At 38.7% G+C, this 24,991-nt stretch overlaps 1 protein-coding gene across 1 annotated transcript in view; it reads right to left on the bottom strand.

The window, feature by feature from the left end:
- Positions 1-3,186: 3,186 nt before the first annotated feature.
- The window catches only part of hcn4 (hyperpolarization activated cyclic nucleotide-gated potassium channel 4), a 112,800-nt gene continuing 90,995 nt past the window's right edge, over positions 3,187-24,991 (bottom strand). The window contains exons 6-8 of the mRNA XM_053500500.1: positions 21,860-22,100; positions 8,073-8,237; positions 3,187-4,826 (exon numbers count right to left, since the gene is read on the bottom strand). Coding sequence (XP_053356475.1) covers positions 3,187-4,826; positions 8,073-8,237; positions 21,860-22,100 — 2,046 coding nt within the window. The remainder of the gene's footprint in view (positions 4,827-8,072; positions 8,238-21,859; positions 22,101-24,991) is intronic.

The following is a 24,991-nucleotide window of genomic DNA, read 5'->3' as shown; positions in this document are numbered from 1 at the left end:
CCCTCCATGCAAATGCCTCCAACCTTTCAAAAGTTGCAACATCTTCCCAAATTGTTAACTTGACTCAGGTCAAGTTGTCTCAGCTGGAGATGCTGTATTTTTTTTCTCCCAGGTGGGTATCTGATTTATTTTTGGCCAGCTTTGACCAACGAATGGCAGGAGGTTGTCAACAGAGGTTTCTCATCAATATATGTTTTTTCTCTCAAAAAAAAAAATGAAACTCCCATTTGGCCAGCACATCCATCTATATCCTGTTAGTAAGGAGACGTGTGAAAAACAGATCTAATCGTTATTAATCTGTTTCCCTGTTACAAGCGAATTAACTTGGTGATTGAGAGCAATGTGTTTTTCCCAACCTATATAGGTTAGCTAGGAGCACAGGTGAGAGGCTTGCTGAGCAAATCTCACTGCATAGCTACTGAACACTGCTAACCCATTATCTCAGTCATGTCACAAAAAAATGCTAGGGCTTCAATACCCAAGTGCTGCAATACATACAGTATAAGCTAATTAGGAACAAGCTAAAAGGAAATGCTTACTCTTTATTAGCTAGCTAGCTAGCCTCTTTGGTTTGAAATGGGTTCTAGCCTAAAGCTGCGGGTATGACAGATTGGTTAGTAAAGACTAACATTTTATATGCTAGTTCCAGCAATTTTATATGCAGGGAGTTTTTTTTTACATGCAAAGTAAAAACATTAGCAAGTACGGTTTGAGTGATAATAAAGCTGTGTAAGTGATAGTAAAGTGAGAGTAAGCTGTAAGTGATAGTAAAATTATTGTGAATGGAGTTACAGTAAATACCACCTTATTTGGTTGTTAAGCTAGTTCAGCGAAAACCCACTTTACTCATGCAATTATTACGGCGGTACCTTGGCACCTCACAAATTTCACTGAAATTTGGCAAAAAAATCTGCCCTTGGCAGACAAAGCGTTTTCAACATATGAACAAAGAAACCGAGCCGTATGTAGGCTACGTTGCATGAACTGTACGTCCAGGAGCTATTCAAAACTTGTTTGCTGGGGAAATCCAAATGAAACAAGTATTTTTTCGTGTTTTTTTCTATTTTGTGCAAGATTTAGTAAAGACATTGCACCATGGGCCTCAAGCATTTCAGCAAGGATGGTAGCAAGAAGAAAAGGGAGCTACTTTCAGTTTCATTTTCAATTTCACTTTCAGACGTTTTTTAAAGAGGAAACATAAGTTTAAGTGATTTATTTAATCTATATTTCACTTGATACACATGTCTTTTCTAAATGATTTTGATTGTTTTTATATGCAATAATATGATTATAATGTTGAAATTGGTAATAACGGCAATATTTTTGGGTGGCTGGAACAGATTACCTGCATTAACATTATTTCCTATGAGAAAATGTGTTTTGCAATGTGAATTTATCGCTTTAAGATCTCGCCTTCAGAATGGATTAAATTTGTATACCAAGGTACCATTGTGATTTAGTAGCACTTTTTATATACGTTTAACTTATATTTATACAACAAACTTATTGTCTCTGGGCAACTTTTGTTAGCTAGCTTCTTGTCAACATATTGCTCAGCTTATGTGATCCCATGTCTCCTTTATGCTATTTATTCATCTTTATGCCAAAGAACTGTATGTTAGACATTGAGGTGGACAAGTATATGCAATTATTACAATTACACAGTCCAACAAACTGGCTTTGCATGCCTCCGTTTTTAAAGCTAGACCTTGGGTGGAGTTTGAAATGAGTTGATTGTATTAAAATGTTCACAGCATTTATGCACTAAAAAAAAACTGAGCTTGGTTTCTGAGCTTGGTTTCTTTCCTTTTGTTTCTATTCCAGATAGCGTCAATGATAATTTGTACTGTGCAGGCCTTTCACAATCCTTTAACTCAATATAATACATTCATCTTACTCATCAATATACAAACAAGCTATCAAAGAAAAATAAATCACAAATAAATACATTTCATAATTAGATATAAAAATAATGAAATGACTTAAAAACAAAGTGTTTTTGAACAAAATGTGACAAGAAAGCTACAGTAGGCATTCCTTATTTTTAATATTGCATCAGCCAATTTCGTGTTCACTTGGACTTATATGAACACAGCAGGTCTTAATCCAACACTAAGAGTTTCGATGCTGTAGGTGTTGGAAAAAATAGTACATGCTGATTTTTTTACATAGGCTACATCAAGTAATCTTTTGTAAGCTTGACTTCTGTGATAATACGTTCCTAGAAAGGTCTAGGCATAGGCCCTAATGGAAGTCCTATTTTTATATTAAAAGGCAAAACTAAGATTGTTGCTTGCATCAAGCCAATTTCAGAAATCACTCATAAACGCACATACACACAGCATTCATTTCCAACATCTGTCATATGAACCTGGAAGACAAAAGTGAATATTTAGGACACTGTTGAAGACTCCCTGTTTTTATAATTTCTTCTTTTGTTTCCCCCATTACAGAGGACCTGAAATCCACTCCGATATTACTACAACACTGTGACTCAAGAAAAAAAAAAAAAAGGTGTAGGCCAAAAGGTGTACTAATATTTTTAAAAGAAAGCTATTTTTGGTTTGCTAAATTCTCTTTTTAACATTTATCATTTAGTTTTAAAATGTTTTGCAAAATTAAGTGACTAAACAGTGAATAAATACATTTAATCCCATAGATACATGTGAGGATCAACAATATGTGATCCTAAATAGAGTGTAGACTTTTCTTTCTCTTTTTTTTTACTAAAAAGATTGATTTGAACACAGAAAAAAGTCAGAACGCAGGTTTCAGTGCATAGGTTCCTGCAGAATAGTCCTTCTTTGTGGTCCGTTTCAAATACACAAATCAATAAAATGTGGAAAACGGATGGTTTCAAATGTTAATGTACGAAGTAGAGTATTTCACACCCTCCTATTGGTTGATTAACATAGCATTAAATAGATATTTCTCACATATATTAGTGAATAAAAAAATTGACAAAGTAAAACAAGTGATCTACGTTTCTAATTTATGTGGTTACACCTTCATTTTTTAAATCACAGTAATATTTAGATATCCTAAAATTAAGTTAAAACACAGTGTCATCTAGATAAATAATAATAATAATAATAATAATAATAATAATAATAGTGTCACACAAAAAAAAGGATTGTTATTACTTAGTTACAGGTCCATGAGTGAAAAGGAGGGTGTGATCTAACCTCACAAATTGGAGGGAAGTTTGGTGTAAAGAGGTTCCAGTTCAGAAGGATGGGCCTCTGAGGCTCTGCGGAATGGAAAGGAGGGTGACGTCCCTATGCTTGGGGTGTGATGACGTGTACAGGGAGAAGTCTGTAAAGGGGAAGGAAAGTGCCCCGATATGGAGCTGCACGGCTTAGGCATCAGCGTTGGGGAAGAGTAAGGAGAAAGGTGGCAGCCAGGCTCAACAGATGATCGAGGGGAGGAGTGAGCCATAGCCTGGGCTACCTCTTCACTTAGCAAGGGGTGAGAGGCGGACAACAGTTTCATATCTTCAGAGAAGCGGCCCAGCGGCGATTCAGTTCCTGAAGTGTTGCAGCTGGGTAGTTGAACAGGGTAGGGATGCTGAGGCATAAGCAGAGAGCTGTGGGAACCTGCAGCACTAGAGGGTTCACTGTATCGGAAAGTTCTTCCAGGACTTTGAACTGTAGGGGTGGGTGGAAGAGGAGTGTAGCTGGGGGAAGCATTAGCTGAGCCGTATTGAGCTAAAGATGCTAATGCTGACCTTTCTAAAGGCAGCTGGGAGGAAAAGGAGGACCGTATGTTAAAAGACTGTGTATTTGATGAAGGAGAGCCTTCAAGGGCTGGAGTGATGTGGGAAATGGTGGAGGATGGGGATCCTGTTGTGGGTGTATGGAAGAGGTTTAATGTACTAGAAGTCCTGCCACCCCCACCAGCAAACTGATGAAATGTGGATGTCTGTTTGGCATTTTGTGTTTGCTGACTCTGGGTATGGCTGAATGATCCAGTTGAAAGAGGGCTAACATTTGAAGATATTGTGGTCAAGATCCCAGAGGTGACACCAACTAATGGACCCCCAGGAGACCCACTTGCAGTCAATCCACTTGACATGTCCCCCACTGCTCCACTCACAGCAATGCTTACTGCACCATCGGCTGCTGCCCCAGAAAAGGTCCCAGCATCTGTGGTGCCTTGCTGGAAGTGAGTAGACAGTGGTGGAGTACTTGGTGGGAATGGCTGCTTGTACTTGGGTGGAGGATGGAGCTGTGCAGTACTACATGGTGGAGATGCAGATCTGGAAAAATTGCTAGTAGTAATCGCAGAAGTTCTACCAGGCCCAGGATGTGAAACTCCGCTTATGCTGCCTCTGGAGGACTGATGGGTGCTACTGCTTGATTCACCTGGCCCTGTTAAATGATGTGCGCGGAAGGTTGCAAGTAGAGGAGTGTCCAGCCCAGAACGAGGCTTTGGAGGAGTGCTCGAAGGCGAGTCTCCAGCTGAACCTGGAGCTGTTGATGTGGGCACAACCTGGAACCTGTTTCGCTGTGGTTCTTTTGTTGAGCCCAAAGAGGAGGTAGAAGGACGAAAGAGTGTGGGAGGCAGGTGTGGGTGGTGAGTCAGGGCAATAGCAACTGATGTTGTAGCAGCAGCTGCTTGTAAAGGGGCCTGGATGAGTGGGGCCCAAATAACCGGAGTAGGTGATGGAGGAGCTGGGGAGCATTGATTTTGCATCAGGTGGGCACAGTGCGCCATGTCCCGATCGTGCTGCACTATCTGTTGGATAATCTCATTTTCTTGAAAATTGAGGGCACCAGAATTTAAGTCATGCTGGACCTTGTGCTGCAGTATAGAGTTCTTCTTTCCTAATGGACAGAAATATAGAATGTTAAGTCTATAGACCATACAATTACACATTTAACATGCAGATACAGATGAAAGACCTAATTTCTTCGCTTTTTTCTACACTGTATATCCAACTGATATGTAGGTTCCTTCTTGTATAAATAAATGATTGTCCAACAAATAAACCTGGAAAATGATTTATTTGAAATCCTGGGTCAAAGCTCAGCATTAGCTTATTCACCCATACTGCTTCTCTTATCCACAAAAAAAGCTGAATTCTAATCATGCCTTTTTTGAATAACCTCCAAACAAAGGACATTATTCACCCTTAGGCGGCATGCTGAATATTAAAGAGCTGCTATGATCATGCGTCTTTTTAAAAACCTCTTTTATTCCGTTCTTTTACACTGCACTGCTTTTTCTTGAGTCTCAGCAAGCCCACAGCTTTGGGAATACCCCAGGCTGAGAGGCTGATAGCAGCGAAGGGGGCGACCTGTGTGGAAATAGCACAGCCTGGTAGGGGGTGTGATGGCTCCTGCAGGCAGGCCAGTCTGTGTTTGACTAGGTCTTACTGTCGAACGCTAGATAAGGGAGCGAAAGTAATCAGCGAGTAAACATGCCCTCGAATTTGGGCTGATGGCTGATAGGAGAACGAGAGACACAGGGCATTCAGACACAGGGGTCTTTTCCATCTTTGGTAGTTGTTAGATGATGAGTCTCAAGAGCCTGGATGAAGGTTGGAAACACTATTACATAAAACTGCAAATACAAATGCAGAGCAGAGCACTTCATCGATAGTTGTGACCTTTTTTTATTATTATGCTTTATTAAACTGACTGATTTTGTTTGATTTCAGGAAGTAATATATGAGATGAATTCGATGACACCTACAGTATGCAAGACAGACCTTCAGAATTAAAGCAGGGCTACAGTCAGGGGTACAGTAGTTCAGTGGTTAATCCTCAACTACTCAGATGTACAGTAAGATATAAATGTAAGTGTCTTCTGGACAGACATTCAGCTGTAGTTTACCACAAGTGCCACCTTCTAAAGTTACTTGGTATTATTGTGTAGCCAAATAACTAAACCATAGAGTATATTGGATGGTTGTTCTTTGTCTTTAAACCATTTCCATCGACGGGTTGCCACAGCAGGTGTAACCCTCCCATTTTATCTGGGCTTTGGAACAGCACTAAATCCAGTGGCTGGGGTTTGTGCATTGGGTGGAAATTGAACCAGATAAGAAACCTACCATTGAGCCAACAATGGCAAGTATCAGATAAAAAAAAAAAAAAAAAGAAAGTAAGAAAAAAAGCACTGTGCTTGTTTGGTCAAATTCTAACTATTGGTTTAGAAGAAACTGTGATAGACAAAAATTTGTGACAACAATTGTGCAGATGAAAGATGATGGAAAGTGATCACTAAGGGTCACCTATGCTTTGCAGGCAAGCTAAATTACAATGAAGCTAAACTTGAGGATTTAAGATTTTAACTGAACTTTAGTTGGAAATCATTTTCTGTCATTTATTTTTTTTATAGGGGTAATTTTCATTTGGAATTTTAGAATGTCTACAAATAGGGAGAATATCATTCAGAACATGAGGATGTAAAATGCAAATGCATGAACTCAGCATGAGACAACAAACAAGAATAATCCATAATTCAAAAGTTAATTCACAAGCAAGGTCAGAAATCCGATCAGGAAACGGAACAAGGAGCAAGACTGTGTAATGCACGTTTAAAGTGAACAAAACTTTGTGATGAGAAAAAGAAAGATGATGTTGTGTATGATAAAGTAATCACAGGAGGAATTTGGAAGAGGTATGCACTTTAGGTAGGAGAAAAGTGACAGGATAGGGATGGAGCCTAAAACACTGCCACATTGCAGTGTGAGCAAAATAAATGTAAAAATAAAACTTTTGGGAAGCAATTGTCAACCTGTGCAAAGGGGGATTTCAAGACTTGACTAAGATTTAGAACCACATGGCCTTGGAACATGCATACGTTGGTGCTTTAAGGGTATAGGGTAGTTTCTTGAAAGGTTTCACTAGTTTCAAAGTAGTTCCATAAACACGCACACATACACACACACACACATACACTAAGTGGTTCTGTCTTGTTACAAGCCAATAGACTCATGAAGACTGTTTTAGTTGGAAATGATTCAGTTTGTTGTTTCTGCTGTAGTGAGTGGGCTGAGTGTCAGTGTTTTTACAGCGAGGGCCATATGGCTCCCTGCGGTGACAGATAAACATGGAAGTCTGTGACAACGGTAACACAGCCAGACGCTGCTGCTGCTCAGCCTTCAGCCGACTGACTCAATAAGGGCAGCGGCTCAAGAAACTGACAGGGAAATTACACTGCACACCCGGGCATTAACCAGACACACAGCACACCTTGCTATCTATCCACTATACGATACTATACGATACTCTTTATTTACTGCCACATTACAAGTGAGTGAGCAAAATCTACACTGCACACCAAATTTTCAAACAAACAGGAGGGAAAAAGTGCTGATATGACATTAAAGATCTTATACGCAGGAACTTCTAGGAAGTCGTCTGGGCAAAAAAAAACTCCAGCAACCCAAATTGACTGGGGAAAGAAATCCATATAATTTACTTTGACAACTAGTCACTCAATAGTTCAGCACAACACTTTAGCAGGTGCAGCCATCTAAATCTGGCATCTGATAATAAAAAAAAAGAAAGAAAAGAAAAAAGCTTGGATTTTAATTCAATTTTGTATTTACGCCTTCCAAAAAAGTACATAAAGATTTTAAAATGAACAAAACATAACCTTTCAAATCTAATCCTAACTGATTGGAAGGCTGCACTAATCATAGTTTTCAAATGCACCATATTAAAAGACTATTTACATATGAGTGGACTTGTACAAACATACGTTATATGAACAAAAGTATTTGGACAAACATGTTAATTATTGATCGTATTCCAAGTGAATCTTAATGCTTCAGCATAACAAGACGTCTTGGACAATGCTATACTTCCAACTTCGTGACAAGAGTTTAAGGAATGTCCTTCTCTATTCCAACTCGACTGTCCTCCATTGAATAAAGCAAGGACTATAAAGACATGGTTTAATGAGTTCGGTGTGGAAGAACATGGTGTGGAAGCTGTTATGGCTGCCATAGTGTGATCAACTCCATATTAAGGTATATGTATTTGGATACAATGTCATTGTAGGTATGGCCAAACACTTCTGTCCATCTAGTGTATGTTCTTGAGGGAGTCTTAACGTACCTATACGATCGAGGCGATCCAAGGCGACAGTTTCAAAGGCTCTCCTCATCATAGGATATTCTTCAAGCACCTCGTTAAAGTTATCCACTGACAAGGAGTACAGACGACAGTACGTATCCGCTCGGACACTGGCTGTCCGCCTTCCTCTCGTCAGTAAACAGATCTCTGGGAAGAAAAGATACATAGATATATTTACAGATATAAACTGCGAGTCAAAAGGTAAATTCCATGGTCTTTTCTGAATTTAATTTCATTCTACATTGTAAACCAATCCTGAAGGCATTAAGAACATGCAGTAATCTCCTTTGAATAGTTGATATTGAGATGTGTCTGATATGTATGCTTTATAAACCATTTATAACAGCTTTAATATGAGGTTTGTTAACTGGTCATTATTGAGGCTGGTAACCTGCAGCAGAGGTAGGTTTTGGAAAGACTGTTAGACCATGATGCATGATTGGTCTTGCAATGCACTTGACAATACTCTTCTTGCAAGAACTATTCCAGAATAGCTGACCTTCACATCACGGTATAAGAAGGTGTGTTTAAACAATTGACTGGTACTGTACATATCGTCAAATATATCAGGGCTATGTTCGTATAATTATAGCCATATGTACTCAAACATTGTATCAGTTTAGAATCTATGTAGATATATGTAGATATAATTGGAATTGATATTTTTTGGGGTCTGTACACAATCCAGTCTGGTTTGGCACCAGGTTTGGCTCACTCTGCCCTGAGCACTGCCCTGCTGAATTATTACTGTCACCTGTGTCTTGTTTTATTGCCATCCAAATCGATGCAGAGCTGGCATCAAAACAAATCTAATGGGAGGGCATTAGGCTTCCCAAAAGGGGCAAAGACTGCCATTTAATTATCTCCAAATATGTGCTTGCCCACTTGGCCTCTCTCTCTCTCTCTCTCTTTCTCCCTCTCGCTCAAGCACACACAGACTCACACAGGCTGTGTACATACTTTTATATCTCAGAGCTTTAACACAGCAGCATCATGCACTTGTATGAACTGTTCTCCAGCACTTTACGAAAAAATCCTATTTAGCTATATAATAACAGTGCAGTGCAGCGAGTACAAGGCTAATATAGATAGCAAGCTAGCAGGTACATGACCGGAGAAAAGTTTCAGAAAAAGTATATATTATTATTGTTTTTATTTTTATTATTTTTATTTTTCTCCCATGTGAACTGTCATATTACAGTACATCATGTATTAAGCCAAAGAAGGTTAGTTTTGCATTATGGTTATTAGTGCACTATGAGTGCACGAGGTAAAACATACTGTATCATATTTTTAATTTAATAAATGAAATTTAGGCTTAATAAATACTGTACATACTTCGTGATTTTTTTAGCGCTAAATAGGCAATATGATGAATTAAATGTTAGTTCATTTTAACCAACTGTATATATTTTTTTTAATCTAAGCTAGACGACATGGTGGTGTAGTGGTTAGCACTGTCACCTTGCACATCCAGGGTCTGGGATGGATTCCCACCCCGTGTTTGTTGGGTTTCCTCCAGGTGCTCTAGATTCCTCCCAAAGTGTAAAGACATGCAGATTAGGCCAAATTGCCTTTAGTGTGTGTATTTCTGCGATGGGTTAGTACCCTGTGCAGGCTGTACACTGCCTCGTGCCCTAAGTTTCCTGGAATAGACTCAAGGCCCTCTCGACCCTGTACACAGGATTAAGCGATACTGTATAGACGATGACTAAGTGAGTATTTTCAACTCTAGTTATTTTTTTCTTATAAGACCAGTTATTTTTAGCTGTAGCGGAGAAGTCCTGATGAAGACTTCAAAATGAGGCTGAGGCTTCCCCCTTTCTTACTAGGCTACAAAATTGTAATATATATTCTAAAAATAGGATTTCAAATAGAGTTTTCCGAGGTAAACAGTCTTGCACTCTGCATATCTCAGCAACCGGACATGATACAGTAATCAATCTGCAGCTTACTGAAACAAGAATCTGAAAATATGCATAACTCAGATCACCCAAAATGTGGCATAATACGGGATTTTGATATGAGACATTATTTCAGGGATAAAGGTTGTTGATTGCAAAGGCTATAAAAAAGCACCGTGATACAGTACAGTAGGTAGGGCATTTTAACCAATCCTGGGATAGATGCGATTATGACTTGCCCCATGTAAAAGAGCTCTGAATCAGTCTTTTTTTCCAATTTCAATCTGTATTGCAAATTTTCCTTAATTAGATTTGTCTAGTGTGGCTCTGTCTTTCAGAGACCAACCATTTGTTACTTTTGTGTCCAGCCAGCCTTGATTCAAATTTCTACAGTACACCTCCAATGACAAAGGGGAATACATTGGTTGTAGCCATGTCTATTTTCTCCAGGAGTTTTTAAGAAGTTGTAATTCTTCTTCTTCTTCTTTGTCTTTCGGCTGTTCCCTTTTAGGGGTTGTCACAGTTAATCATCAGCCTCCATCTAACCCTATCCTCTGGCTTCCTTTCCTCTCACACCAACTACCTTCATGTCCTCTTTCACTGCATCCATAAATCTCATCCTTGGTCTACCTCTAGAGCTCCTGCCTGGCAGTTCCAACCTCAGCATCTTTTTACAGATATATTCACTATCTCTCCTCAGAACATGTTCAAACCACCCCAATCTGGCCGTTCTGACTTTATCACTAAAAAGCTGCAATATGGGCAGGAGTTATTGAAGTAGTTAACCAATCTGTATGCATTACATCCTACTAGAAAACCTTTAATATGGTTACTTTTGCTAAAAAAGAATAATAAATAGAAAAATAAACTTTTACATTAATATGACTTTTGCCATGTGGTTATAAATTGTCAAACTTATAGTCTTTTTGTAAGTGCCACACACGGCAGGGTTGTTGACCTGCAATGATGACAGCAAGTGACTTGTCCAAACCACCTGCCATTACATGTGCCAATTTTTTTTTACCTTAGGGAAAATGGAGGGCATATAGGTCATAGGTAATTTCTGAAACATTATTCACTATTCTTTAGCCTATATAAAAAAGACATATACAGTACCGATTGTGACAAGAAAGCTATTTGGAGCTCAAAGAATTTTACATGAATGTTACAATTATTTGGCGGCACTGTGATTTAGTGGTAGGTACTACCGCCTTGCACCTCCAGGGTTGATTCCCATCTCAGGGTCTGTGTGCATAGAGTTTAGACATGCAGATTAGGCTAATGGGTGTTTCCAAACTTCCCATAGTGTGTGAATGTTGACTGGGGGTCCTGCCACGGTTGTGATAATGGGAATAAACCCAAGGCTAGCATTTGGCATCCAATAGTTATCACTGGCCTCCATGATCCCTGGTTGGACTACAAAGGTTCTTAGACCAAATATTCATCCATCCATCTGGGAACCTCTGTAGTCCAACTGGATTGTGGAGGCCATTGCATTTATTCCCATCTTGTACGACTGTGGTATGACCTCCGGTCAATATTCAAATGCACATTCACTACTGGTCATTTGGGAATGCCAATTAGGCTAATCTGCATGTCTTTGGACTGTGGGAGGAAACCAGGGTACCTGGAGGAAACCCACCAAGCACAGGGAGAACATGCAAACTCCATGCACACAGACCGTGGGAATCGAACACAGGATCTGAAGGTGCAAGGCGACAAACTAAAATGTTCATCCTAAGATATTTTAATTCTACCTCTTAAAATAGATTACGTTTGTCTGTTTTAAGAGGCAGCGGTGAATGCTTTTCTATGGTTTCATTCACGCTGTATGTGATTATCTTTTTTTTACAATAAATGTTGAAAGAATTCTATTACAGTCTGTATTATGTCAAAACATCACCTTGCTTTTTCAACAAGCTGAGAGTAAGAACTTTCTATCAAAGAAAAAGCAATAATTTGTAGATTTTTTTGTAATCCAGAGCAGAAGCACTTAATGCCATTTTCAGAGCATGGAGGGCTGGCAGACCTCATCTGTCATGGCAGCTCAGGAAAATTAGGCCCCGTTTACCATCCGCAGTGTTGTTCCATGTGGGCTACGGAAACCTTTGGGAAGCTTAAAGCTTTCCACCATTCCCATAATGTTCAGCATGTGGAGGGTCTGTGAGGACCCAGCTGGGATTCAGAGATCGAGTCCCCCCGCCCCCTTCTCAACATGAGAAATGCCAGGGAGGAGCAGGAGAACCAGGCACGCTGTATTACATGCCCCATCTGGCCATTGGACAACCAATATCCCTGACCCACTTCTGTCTGAGCATGGCGAGTTGTGACATGGGTCCAATTTGTGTACTCGGATGCATGTTTATGTGGCTTTGTGTGCCAGGGTGTGTTTCAGTGATTTGTGCATACGTGGCTGAGTGCCAATTACTCAGAGTGAGATGAGGTATGTATATATAAATTGGGATTTCAAGTCAATCTGGGACTTGTTATGAAATTTCTAGTGAAAGAAAAATTATGGTACAGCACAGTGATGGGACTCTTAACCACATCTCAATGGCTTTAAAGAAGGTTGTATGTCTGTGAATGATGATGGCCGAGGTGGTTTGAGCCCAAGCCCTTCCTGAAGTCTTGGCTTTTACATGTAAATATTAAGAGCTCATACTAAAGCAATGGGATTATGCAATAAGTTAGTCTCAGTGGCATAACACTAATGCACCCATTTCAACTTTTTATTAATTTTAATAGGTCCTATTGAAAAACAAATAAAGGGACTGAAAGACAATAGCTAAGATAATTTGAGATCGATTAAGGCAGGAACTCTAGCAGGTCTTTTAAGTCCTATACGTTGGATTGGATTTGTTATTCCAGGACATCATACAAATGCTCAAACAGATTGAGATCTGAGAGATTCTGAGGCAAAATCATCACTCTTTATCATGTTTTTATTTTTTGTATTTCCTATAAAAATAGTACCGGAAACCAAGTACAAGCACGATATAATATTTTATCATAGACTAATATAATAGACTAAGAAAGCACAGATTATTTGGGATGTGACCCGACAACGCTTCAGGTATAACTGATTCTGTGCTGGTTATGCACACGCTCCTGAGCGGCACCACAGCAATGCATTCACTCTAACATCGAAAGATTGTGAACTTGAACCCCACTACAGCCATCTATAGCTGTGAGCTCTCAGCGGGAAGGGTGCACCCTTTCTCTCACATCAATTGTAGCGCCTTTAGCAACTCATTCACGTTTTGTGTTTTGTTCCTGGCCCTAACGGCGCATGTGCCACAGTTCAAGGAGCTTGTGTCTTGGAAGAAGTATGTGATAAGCATTGCCCTCTGTGTTGAACTTTCATTTTTAGTTGGATTTTATTCGGCTCTAACCAGCACAGGAGTAAGTCCTGTATCCTTATGGAGAGAAAAAATGAAAAAAAGAAGGAAAGACTAAGACCCTTAAGGGACATAGGAAGTGCCAGGTGAAGAAATCTTACTTCTGCATTCTGATTGGTTAAAGAATTCAGTCTCATCTATGATTTGTTAGAAACCTAGAGCATCCGCAGCCAATCAGAATTTAGCAAGATATTTAGAATGTAAATAATAGAAATAATAAAAAAAGGAAAGACAAGATGTATAAGTACTGTACCTTTGTACAGTGTATGAACATCCCGACAGCCTTTAGAACTAAGATTATGCAAGAAATCAGCCTCGGCATCCAAAGCATTTTCGCAAAACAAGTGACCGAACCAAGCTAAACCAAACGCCGGTAATGATGTTTTTATTAGTTTTTTTAGCTGTGCCTAAAAAAATGGAAAGAATATTGACAAGTTTGTTATTTTTGATAGCGTGGTGTTTTGATTTGATGTGATATCATCAGAGTGCATTTATATGTGTGATGAGAGCAGGAAGTAAATATTTACTTTAGCAAATATAAGCAATACATATATTATATTATATATTCTATATATCTATATTTAAGCAATATAAATTCACTGAAGTGTGTGTTGTTGCTGCTGTTAGGAAAATTTATCCCATCGTGTTACTGAAATAGACTGTATTTACATAATCGAGCGTAGGGAAAGGAAAACCATTGCTAACGTATTTGAATGAAATGCCTTTGAAGATAGCTATTATGTATTGGGGCAATCTGTGGCAGGGGGACCCGCTAGATTGCGAGTACAGCCAGGAGGTGTTCAAAACTTGTTTGCATCAAGTGAAGCTAGTTTCATATATATTTCATATATTCATATATATTCACATATTTGTTTTTGCATTTTGTGCAAGATTTAGTGAAGACATAGTATTATGGGTCCAAGAATGTTTGCAAGGACGGTAGCAAGAAGAAAAGGGAGACTCTTTCACTTTTGTTATCCGGTGCCAGGATGAATCATAAATTAAGGTTAAGGGAGGTTTAATGAGTATTTATTTTATATTATACTTTATTCACATGTCCAAATATGATTGACATTGGTAATTGTATGCCGAGGTACCAATCACTCACTCACTCGTTTTCTATACTGCTTTATCCTGTATTCAGGGTCACAGGGACCTGGAGCCTATCCCAGGAGACTTGGGGCACGGGACACCCTGGACAGGGTGTTAATCTATCACACACATACTATGGACAATTTTGGAAATGCCAATTAGCCTAACCTGCATACCTTTGGACTGTGGGAGGAAACTAGAGTACCCAGAGGAAACCCCCCAAGCACGGGGAGACCATGTAAACTCCATGCACACAGAGACCGAAATCGAGCCTGGACAGGAATCGAACCCGGACCCTGGAGGTGCAAGGCGACAGTGCTAACCACTACATCACCGTGCCACACTGAGGTAATAAAAAGTAAGAAAAAAAAAAGAAAGACAACATTGGAAATGGATACACAAATAGTGGGTTAAAAATACTATTTGATAAGTAAAAAAAAAATTCTAATCTGATCTAAACTTTTCTCATCTAAACTTTTCTAATTTTCCAGCAGCGTTGTATAGTTTCGAAGTCTCTTTACCCTGACAGTCTCGGACTCTGTTTTCATTTCGCAGTATCTGATCTAGCCTGGAGGCCCAGCACTGACCCAGAATCAGATTCATTCCGCTGTGTTTTCGTGAAGTCACCGTGACCTCCAGTCTCCGCTTGCTTAAACCTCAAACCTCCCACCGCAGTACATCTTTCATATTCGCATTATAAACCAGAACTCTTGTGCTTTTCTGACTCAGCTTGGCTTGTGACTCACCAAATAGAAAAATAAAATCCTGCATGTAATCCTAAACAGGCTTACAGTGCACTCAGAATCCAAAACTGTATTATCGGCCAACCTCCTGCCAAGCCTAACAGGCTGTTATGTTTGTCCCCTGTGACAAGAAAGGTAAGTCTCTGTCTATTTGTCCTGGTAGTAGTAGTGGTGCTGCTAATGTTTTCATTCACAGTTTCTTTTATTCTGCTATTTCTGGTCTGTGTTTCCAAGTGGTTTAATGATGCACAGATGTAGACGAGGTAGGTCGAGGTGTGTGAGGTCGGCACCGGCTAAGCTCACCTGCGCTCAGAGCATTTCTGTCAGCTCAGATCTCCGTCGAGCAGCTCGAGCGAACACACTAACCTTTTAGAGTGTGTGAGCACCCCAAGAGCCTAATATAGCCTGACATCACACCATCCATGCATTAACACATCTTCTTCTCCAACCTCATCACATCGAGATCCACAGCACGAGTGCTAGAGGCTAGCGACGTCACACTCCCAGCCCGAAGTAACAGCTGCTGTTCGGTAGACAGTATCTTGGTCTAAATCACACCTTCTCACACACATGCACACAAACACATCCTGGTAGCAAAGCTCTCTAAAAGACTCTAGTTCGACACAGATTAACTGCACTTTGGTAAGGGTGACGTGGCTGCAATCACATTAGACGAGACAAGAGATGGCGAGACCGATTAGAAAGAAACACATTCGATCTTTACTCTTCCGAGTCTAGCGGATGTGGAACCGGACACAAACACAACAAAACTGTGACATGATATTAGTCTTGTGCAGGATTTTTAAGAACACAATATTCACATCCCATTCCAGATTTACACTCCCATTGCTCTTGTAATACCCCCCACTCTTCTGAGAAGACTTTGGAGCATGGCTTCAGATTTTGGAGCATGGCTAAGGGGATGTGTGCTCATTCAGCCACAAGAGCATTAATGAGGCCAGGAACTGCTGCTACAGTAAGTGAGGAGGCCTGGGGTGCAGTCAGTGTTCCAGTTCATCCCAAAGATGAGCGTGTGGTTGAGGTCATGGCACTGAAAGGCTGTTTGAATTCTTCCACTGTAGCCTTGGTACAGTTTGTCTTCATGGAACTGACTTGGAAACTACCCTATATGCTAGACATTAATGTTCTTCAATATTTGTGGCAACGGTTTGGGTGAAGGATTAGGCTTCAGCATGCCAAAGCTCTTTTTTTTTTGTTAATGAATGTTGAGTGCATTTACGGTCAGCTTGTATAAATGGAGTAGATGTTTGTCCTTCACATTCTATTATTGTGGGTTTGGGTTTTTCCCTTCTTTCTTAGAGTCACCACATCGGATGTTTTACACAGGATGCCCTCCCAGTCACAACCCATCTTTTTTCCAGACTTGGGATTTGCACTTCATCTCAGTGGTTGGGTATTATGCACCAATGAACCACAGTAATATCATCACCACCAGGGGAACTATACAGCATTTATCACCAACTATACACCAGTAAACATGATTTTAACCTCCCAAGGCTTACCCTTGTCCATGTTCGGCCAGCTTGTCCGGTCCAATCCCACAGAAAGTTTTTTTCGAATCATTAAAAAATGTAAATGCAGGCCATGAGAGAAAGGCACCAGAACACCCAGGGCACCACAGCCTGCTCCCAAGATGCCAATCCATGTTATGTGAAGCACAAACAAGTCCAGTCCATGGAGGCCCCACTGCGCAACCCTTAGCACTTAAAGGATCCACTGCCAACATCCCGGCACCAGACACCACAGGACACCACCAGGCCCTGCAGAGCCACGTGCCAAGGGGCAAGAACATCCCTGGTGGTACAAGAGGATCAAAAAGAGGCCAGGTTAAGGGCCTTCATAAAGGGCCTGACAGTGGCAACCTGTCAAGGGCAGAGCTCAAACCCTGACCCACCATCCGTAACCCAGAACCTCAACCACCTGAGCCACCACTGCCACTTGTTTTTGTTTTAACACATTACAATAATTTTTACAAACAACAATATCTTTAACAGTTCTAAGTAAAAAAAAAACACAAAAGAAAAATGAAAGCCCCAGCTGATTGCCTTTTCAAACCTCAACTTACATACAATACAATAAAAAAATAAAAAAATTAAAGATCAAATAAGGTGATAGCAAATCTTCCTGTCCAGGTTTCCAATCTACAAATACAAACATATCCACCAGGACCCAAGCTAACGTGGAGGTGCTCAGAACGTTATGTGTATTTTAAATATGTTTCTCATTTCAACATCTTCCTCAGTTCCTTATTCATCGAATAGAGGGTCACTGGAAGAGCTCAGCAGCCCTGTTTAACACCTGCCCCCCTCCACACACACAAATTAATTTCATGAGTGACTAATTCCTGTTTGTCATTAACTCCCAATGGTTCCCGCTCTCCCAGCGCAGCACTGGTGCCAGGAAATGCTGCCCGATAACACATATTCAGCCATCGCATCAGCCTGAATATTAAACTCAGCTATATAATCTGCTATATAATGCAGTTGAGAAATAATTACAAATCCCAAACTTTATGATGGCATGAGTCATTCATTTACTTTTTACAAAAAATTCTAAAACTATTTATGCTACAAAATATGTACTACTGTAATATATTACAGTAGTACATATTTTTTGAGTGATATATATATATATATATTTTTTTTTTAATTTTTATTTTAATTTTTTTTTTATCTCTTCCGTGCGCTACGGGATTATGGATGATCATCTCCCATGCGCAGTCTCAGTGCACGTGCGTCACTCGTATAGTTAACATCTGTATGCACGTGTACAGTTTATTTAGCAAAACCAAGTGTCATTAGAGAGGTTCCTTGTTAAAGATCCAGAGTCTCTCTATGTCAGAAAGCAGTAATTCTGTTACTGTGTGCCCGCGCGAGTGACATACGACAGGTTCCTTGCTAAAGACGTTTCCCGACACAGCAGTGGTTTTGTTAAAATGTGTGTGTGTGTGTGTTTGTGTTTGTGCGTGCATGCATGTGTGTTTATGTGGGACAATCATCCTATACAGTAGCCCCCTCCCTCCTTCTCTTTGCTCATCTTCGCACATCTACACACGCCTGCACAAAACACTCATACACACATGTGCACACACACACATTTTAACAAAACCACTGCTCTGTCGGGAAACGTCACACACACACACACACACACACACACACACACACACACACACACACTAATGGAGAAACTGCTCTGTCACGAGTCTTTTTAAGGTTGAAGTGCAAGTAAAGTTGTTTTATATGTTTATATGTGTCCCCATGACCCTAAATACAGGATAAAGCGATATAGAAGATGAGCAAGCGAGTGAGTAAGTCAGGATATTTTTGGGTTGTGGAACATATCCTTAGAGTTTTCATTATTTCTTATGAGGAAATTCACTTTTATATACAAGTGCATTGATATACAAGCACGCTTCTAGAAAGAATTATGCTCGCAATACAAAGTTTAACAGTAAATATTGTTATTTAGAGTGTATATTTAAAGGAAATGACATCACAACACATCAAAACAACCCAAGATCAGGAGCTTTAATAAATGAAATAAAATAAAATGCAAATTATTAACTTTGGCTAAATAACATTAAGTAATCAGTATTTGGTGGAATAACCCCAATTTGTTTTGGCATTTTATGGCAGTTTTTAACATTGTAGTTAACTTTAAAGGGTAACTTTATACCACTGTTTTTACATAAAAGCAAACAGCTCAGAGCTGTATATAAACGAAAATACGCTTAACATCGTCTATCGATGATTTAAATATTTACTTTAAAATAATATATTTTTTACCTAAACACTATTAAGGGAACGCATGTTATAATATCACATAAACATTATGTGCATCCTACTGTATGCTTCATAAGTAGTGAAACCATCATTTAAAAAAATTCATTCAAAAATATGTTTATGCTTTACCCTGAGGGAATTTCCTAACTTGAACCATTATTTTTTCACATAAATAAAAAAAATAGAACATTGTTTTTTCTAACTTATGTGTAATGTACCCCAAATTATAGAATGACTTACAGAAAGTTTACCTATGCAAACATTGACATTACTGTATCATACTGTATGATCCTGGTTAAGATGGATGCTTGTGATGGAAGGCATAAATTCCCCCCCTGCATGCCTGAAGTGTGGATTTCATTAATTGTGGCATGCTCAAAGATGTATTGCTTGCCCTCTTTTTGTAATTATGCATGGGGTTCCCACAGAGCGAGGCCAGGGGGCTTACATGATGAACATTAGCCAAAATTAATAGCGGACCGGTGGCTTTACTCATTAGCTTTACATAGTAGCCTGAACCATATAGTGACACTGTATGAACCAAATGCCATTACAGTATGTCTATATTGTGACTAAATCCCATTAATCATGAGAGAAAAAAACATGGCTCACCTTTGACCATGTGCACTCATTTTGGATTTCCATTACACACTCGTATAAATGAGCACGACTTCAGAAGACTTGGCTATTTAGTAGAATTTCTTTTTTCTACAGTTATCCAAATGCTCAAAAGAACAATATAGTATTTTCAGAAATCATCATAAACAATTAGAAAATAAGACAAAAATAAAACCACAGCTCTGATTGATCTCAAAGTCCTTTGTGATTTCAACATAATTACAAATTTAAAAAAGCATACTTTTTAGTTCTAACTGATAATTAGGTGTGTGTTGAGGGCAATTAACAAATATCAATTCAAAGCTTTTGCTATCCTGAAATGAAGCTGTTGTAAAAGTTAATGCCTTTAGTTCTTTAAAATCTTAGCAGATGTTTTACAGTACACTTGCATTCACCGAAGGAAACACCGAAAGCCTGCAGCATTTCTCTTGGACAGTTAAAAAATTTATAAAAATGTAAAAATGAAAAATATAAAGGATGTTAAGAGAAACTAAGAAGCCCTCAAATGACTTTAACAATATTCTCAGTTTTAGTAAATAGAAGTAGGAGGCATTAGTCACTTTTCGCATTACAATTTCAAAATAGGGAATTGGTCTCTCACAATAATCTGAAACCTGAGTAATGATAGGAGGAAACCTGGTAAAATACCAAAGAAATGTGATAGAAGTAGTATTGCCAATATATCGCAAAATATAGATAATAATAATATAAGATAAAAAACATTCCTTCAGGAAGCCTGGTAAAGTATTTCTGAAGACTACATTAAAAATACAAGAAAGACTGGCTCTTTGGAAGCCAAATGTGAAAAAATCAGGGGTCACTCCAGACTTTTTTGCACAGTACTGTGGGTAATATTTTATGACTGTAATATTTAATTTTCGAACAAATGGCAGAGTTGAGTTATGTATGTGCCACCCACCAACATGTCATTCTGAAATTCATGTTTCAGTATGTTAATATGCTAGAATATAATAGAAAGTGATTTAAGGCAAATGCATAATACATAACTATGACATTATTAATTAATTGTATGGTTTAGAAAAAAGGATAATTTTCCACATAAAGTCAAATAAAGGAGACAACATCTAAATGATTATTATGAATTTTCTTTCTTGCTATCGTAGATTTTTTTTAGACCTTAAAGCCACATGGATTGTGTTTAAAAGCCTTGTTCTAGAAAGTACTGCAAAAAAGTGCCAACTGTTCATTTTAACTCTAACATTCTGCTCAACTTTTTGGTAGGGCACATTTTCAGTCACTATATTGTATTGTAAATGAATGGGTCAGACTTTCAAGTTTAAGCAATTAAGCCAACTCTACCACTTGGTTAAGGTTGACTAAATTAGATCTCACAGTGCCTTTAAATAGTATGCATTTTAGTTGATTTGTATCATATCATTAAAAATAAAGTGAATCTAATGCTCAAAATAATTTATGCTATTGCACATAAGCATTTCCTTTTTTGTATATTTTTATGATTTTTGGAGGATTATTTACCAATGTATTGATACTTTTACCATAAAGTGACATCTTAACCATTTGAAAGAAGCTTTGCAATTAAACGCTAAACAAATAAACGTTCTTTTTTTTTTTGGACAAAAATTCTAAAATTTGAAAAGATCTGTTAAAAAAATACTTAGAAGTTTCCAAAGAATATGAAAAATACTAAATTAATTTTATTTAGTGAGGATGTTAAAACAATAATAAACACCTGCATAACTAATCATCTGTATAACCTACAGTAACTCGAATCGGAGAAGCTTTATCTGTGTTAATACTGACATAGCTTTTAGACATTTGTTCTCAATATCAACTAGGATTAATGAATATTTGAAATACATCATTAATTTTTATTTCTCATGAATGCTACAATAAACATGATTGCTTTCAGACGTTCCTAAATTCACAGTTGCTGTATATTAATCAGAAATGAAATAGATGTTATTTTATACTCATTATATGTCACTTACACCTCATAGTGGACACATAACAGAAAAGGGAAAATAACTATATACCATCTTATTGAATACAGAAATCCATTTCTTTGTTTGAGCTATGCATTTTTCTTGTGCTCATTTGCAACAAAATCTTCATGCTAGCAGAAAGAGGATTTGCTCTACTGAGTGATGCGTGTATATTTGTCAGTGTGTGCATACATTTGAGACCATATACTGTAATACTGTATTACTTTTGGAGCTACAGCTTCATTACCTCCAAAGTAGGACCCATCTGACAGCTTGGTTTCCTTGTTCCCTTTAGTGAGCACACTAACAACTCCATGCTGTATGAAGTACATCTTTTTTCCAATGGTGCCCTCTCGGATGATGTAGTCTCCAGGCTGAAAAACCTCAAAGCGCAGCTTCGTCAGCATCGACGTCACAAAATTCGGATCAGCGTTGGCAAACAGAGGCATCGATGCCACAAGCTTTCGGCAATTGAAGTTGATTATTTCCTGAAAAATATGTAATTCGTTAAAATGGTATGGTGTCAGCTATACTGTGACTGAAAATCCATTTTAATTCAATTGGCTATGATAAAATGTACCAGGCTTAAAAATATAAACCTAACTGCTGTGGTTGTGGTTAAGTCTTTTTTTTTTTCGCTACAGCAAATGTGTGAAAGTGATAAATGTCTGAACTAGAAGATAAATAGCTAAAGAATTTAAATATCACTGAGCTGGTATACATGCAATAGGAGAAGCATTTACAGTTCAGGAAGAAGTTTACAGACCCTTTTATTTATTTAAAATACATTTTTTTGGAACTGGTCTGTTCTGAGGCAGAATAATTGTACAACATACAACTTTAAACGAAGGCAACTCTAAAAAAATTTTATTTATAATTTCCTGAAATCAACACAGAATTGAAAAAAAATTTAAAAACTACATACAATACAATAATATTTGGTTAAATGTCACATAGCAAGTTTCACCTTCAGCAGATGTCTTTGGTTGCCATCAACAAGCTTCTGTCAGAATTTTAGTTGGATATTTGATCGCTCTTTTTGGCAGAATTAATAGTTAAATTTGTTGATTTCCTGGCAGTCTAAAGATTTCCTCTAGGATTGAGAATTTACAAGCTTCAAGCTACCCTGCTTTATCCATTCCACAACCAGCCTTGCGGTAACTGTCCTGTAATAACACTTAATTTTATCCATGTTGCAGCTGTCTAGCTGGTGATTTGATGTGGTAGTCCTCCTCCATTGTTTTATCCACCTTGTGCAATGCAGCAGTTCCACTGGCAGCAAAACAGCCTCCATGCCTGGTGCAGAACAGTTGGTGCAGTGCTCTTGGAGTTGAATGCCTCACCTTTACGTCTCCACACAGATTTGATTCAATCAAAAATTCAATCCAAAAGGCTTTTTTATTGCCCATGTGGTCAGCTACAAACTCAAATCGAGCTTGAAGATGTCAATTTTTTGAGCAGGGGTTCTTTCTTGGTCTTCAGCCTTTCAGTCCACTGTGATGTTAATCTTATTCTCAGCTGAGGGTGACAGCTTGAGTTTTCTTCCAGACCTTGTCAAAGTGGCTACACCTCTCAATAACTTGTACAATGGGCAATGGGAGTTCAAGTCAAACTGTGACTGGAACACTCGTGTTTGGGCATCATCAAGACAGAAAGTTTTCTCGGTACAAAGGAGCCATGATCGGACTGTTCTGCTTCACACCTAAAACTCTGGCCTTCCAGGAACTCCTTTAATGGCCCAAACATTTAAAAATCACTTGGAACGGGGTCAGGACTGTACGGAGGATGTGGCAATAACTCCCTGCCCAGTTCCTGTAATGTGCAAGCGGTGTGTACAGTTCCCACAGACAGATACGTCTCTTCTGCAAGTTGGTGACCGTTTCAGTAGGGTCACCATTTACTGACTTCTTTAAAACATTTTTGCACCATTGAAATGTTTACTGCGGCTAAGACTCTCATCACAGTGATGTGCTTGATGTCTTTTGTAAATGGCAATCTGTAAATGTCGTTTAAGACATTGAAATTTCAACACAAGTCCCGGTTTGAGTTGAACGCCTCCTGTACTGATGTACAATTGTTTGAACTAAGAGTCATTCTTTACTTGTGTAAATCTCCCCTCCTCTTTCTTAGATCTGCACTGAGCTCCTTGGACTTTTCCATTGTAGTGTGTGTCGGTCAATCCAATGAGTGCTGCCAAACTGTTAAACTGTTTTTATCTTGGAAGAGAAGTCACCAGCTGGAGTCAATCATGATCACTAACAGAAAGTTGGAAGACCTTGCATTTGGCAAATAAAAAGGCATTTTGAGACTTTTCCCACTAAATTAATTGTGGCGTGTTTATTTTTTCACCCTGTATTAATTTTGACCCTGTCTGTTAATGCCAGAAAACTTTGTGCTTTAAATCCTCATCTTTGTGCTTATTTTCTTATGTATAAAATATACATGTTGTAAAATCATCCTGCCAAGAAGGATTTAAAGCCCGGTTTCTAAATGACATTTATGTTCATTAGGCGTGTATGTAAACTTTTGACCAAAGTTCACACGGGCGTTAAAATCGAGCGTTTTTTTCCCGTTCGTAGCGTCCGGTGAGCCCGGATCAAGCGCAGAGTGTTTTCTACACATAGGAGTCAATGAGAGTGTTCACACGGGCTTTGGTGACGTGCGTTTGTCCGGCTGCGCGTTTATATGGCATTAAAAAAACGTTGCATGCAGCTTTTTCTTGGCATTCAAAACCCAACGAACGAAAGGAAACCGCTTCTAGTTCGTTTTCTTCGCGTTCATTTTACGCTTCGGAGGACCGGATATATCCCATGATCCTACATGCTATACATAGGGAAATGCGGAAAAGGGCAAAATAAAATAAAATAATTGTTAAAAAACTTACGCGGAAATTTTCGCATGTTTTTTAAACCACAAAAAAACCTTCCTTTAATCCGACGTTGTGCAGTCAGAGAGTGATTTTCATATCCAGTTCCCAACACACTGCCCCCACAGGTTAACACACAAACTACAGTTGGGGCTGCAGGCTGACGTTAGACAGAGACAAACGAACGCCAGTGTAGAAGTCAATCAAACGCCACTACAAAATGCAACATAAACGTCTAGGACGTTCAGAGCACGTTCGTTTATCCAAAAACTTAACGCCCGTGTGAACAAGGCCTAACTGAACAATAGTTGCTTTGAACATTTTATTTAAATACCATCATGACCTCAATAAAAGCATATTTTCTCCATGTCTGGTTAACTGATATCAGTTCTTTCGTGAGAAAAAGGAGATATGAGTAATAAATTAATTTACAGGCTTTGTATTGTGACACACTTGTGACATTTTCCATTTATATGGTTCAATTAAAATTAATTATTCCAATGATCTATATAA

This window comes from Clarias gariepinus, chromosome 7 (genome assembly GCF_024256425.1).
Source record: "Clarias gariepinus isolate MV-2021 ecotype Netherlands chromosome 7, CGAR_prim_01v2, whole genome shotgun sequence".
NCBI classification, from domain to species: Eukaryota; Metazoa; Chordata; class Actinopteri; order Siluriformes; family Clariidae; genus Clarias; species Clarias gariepinus.
This window is presented reverse-complemented; position numbering and strand designations above follow the sequence as displayed.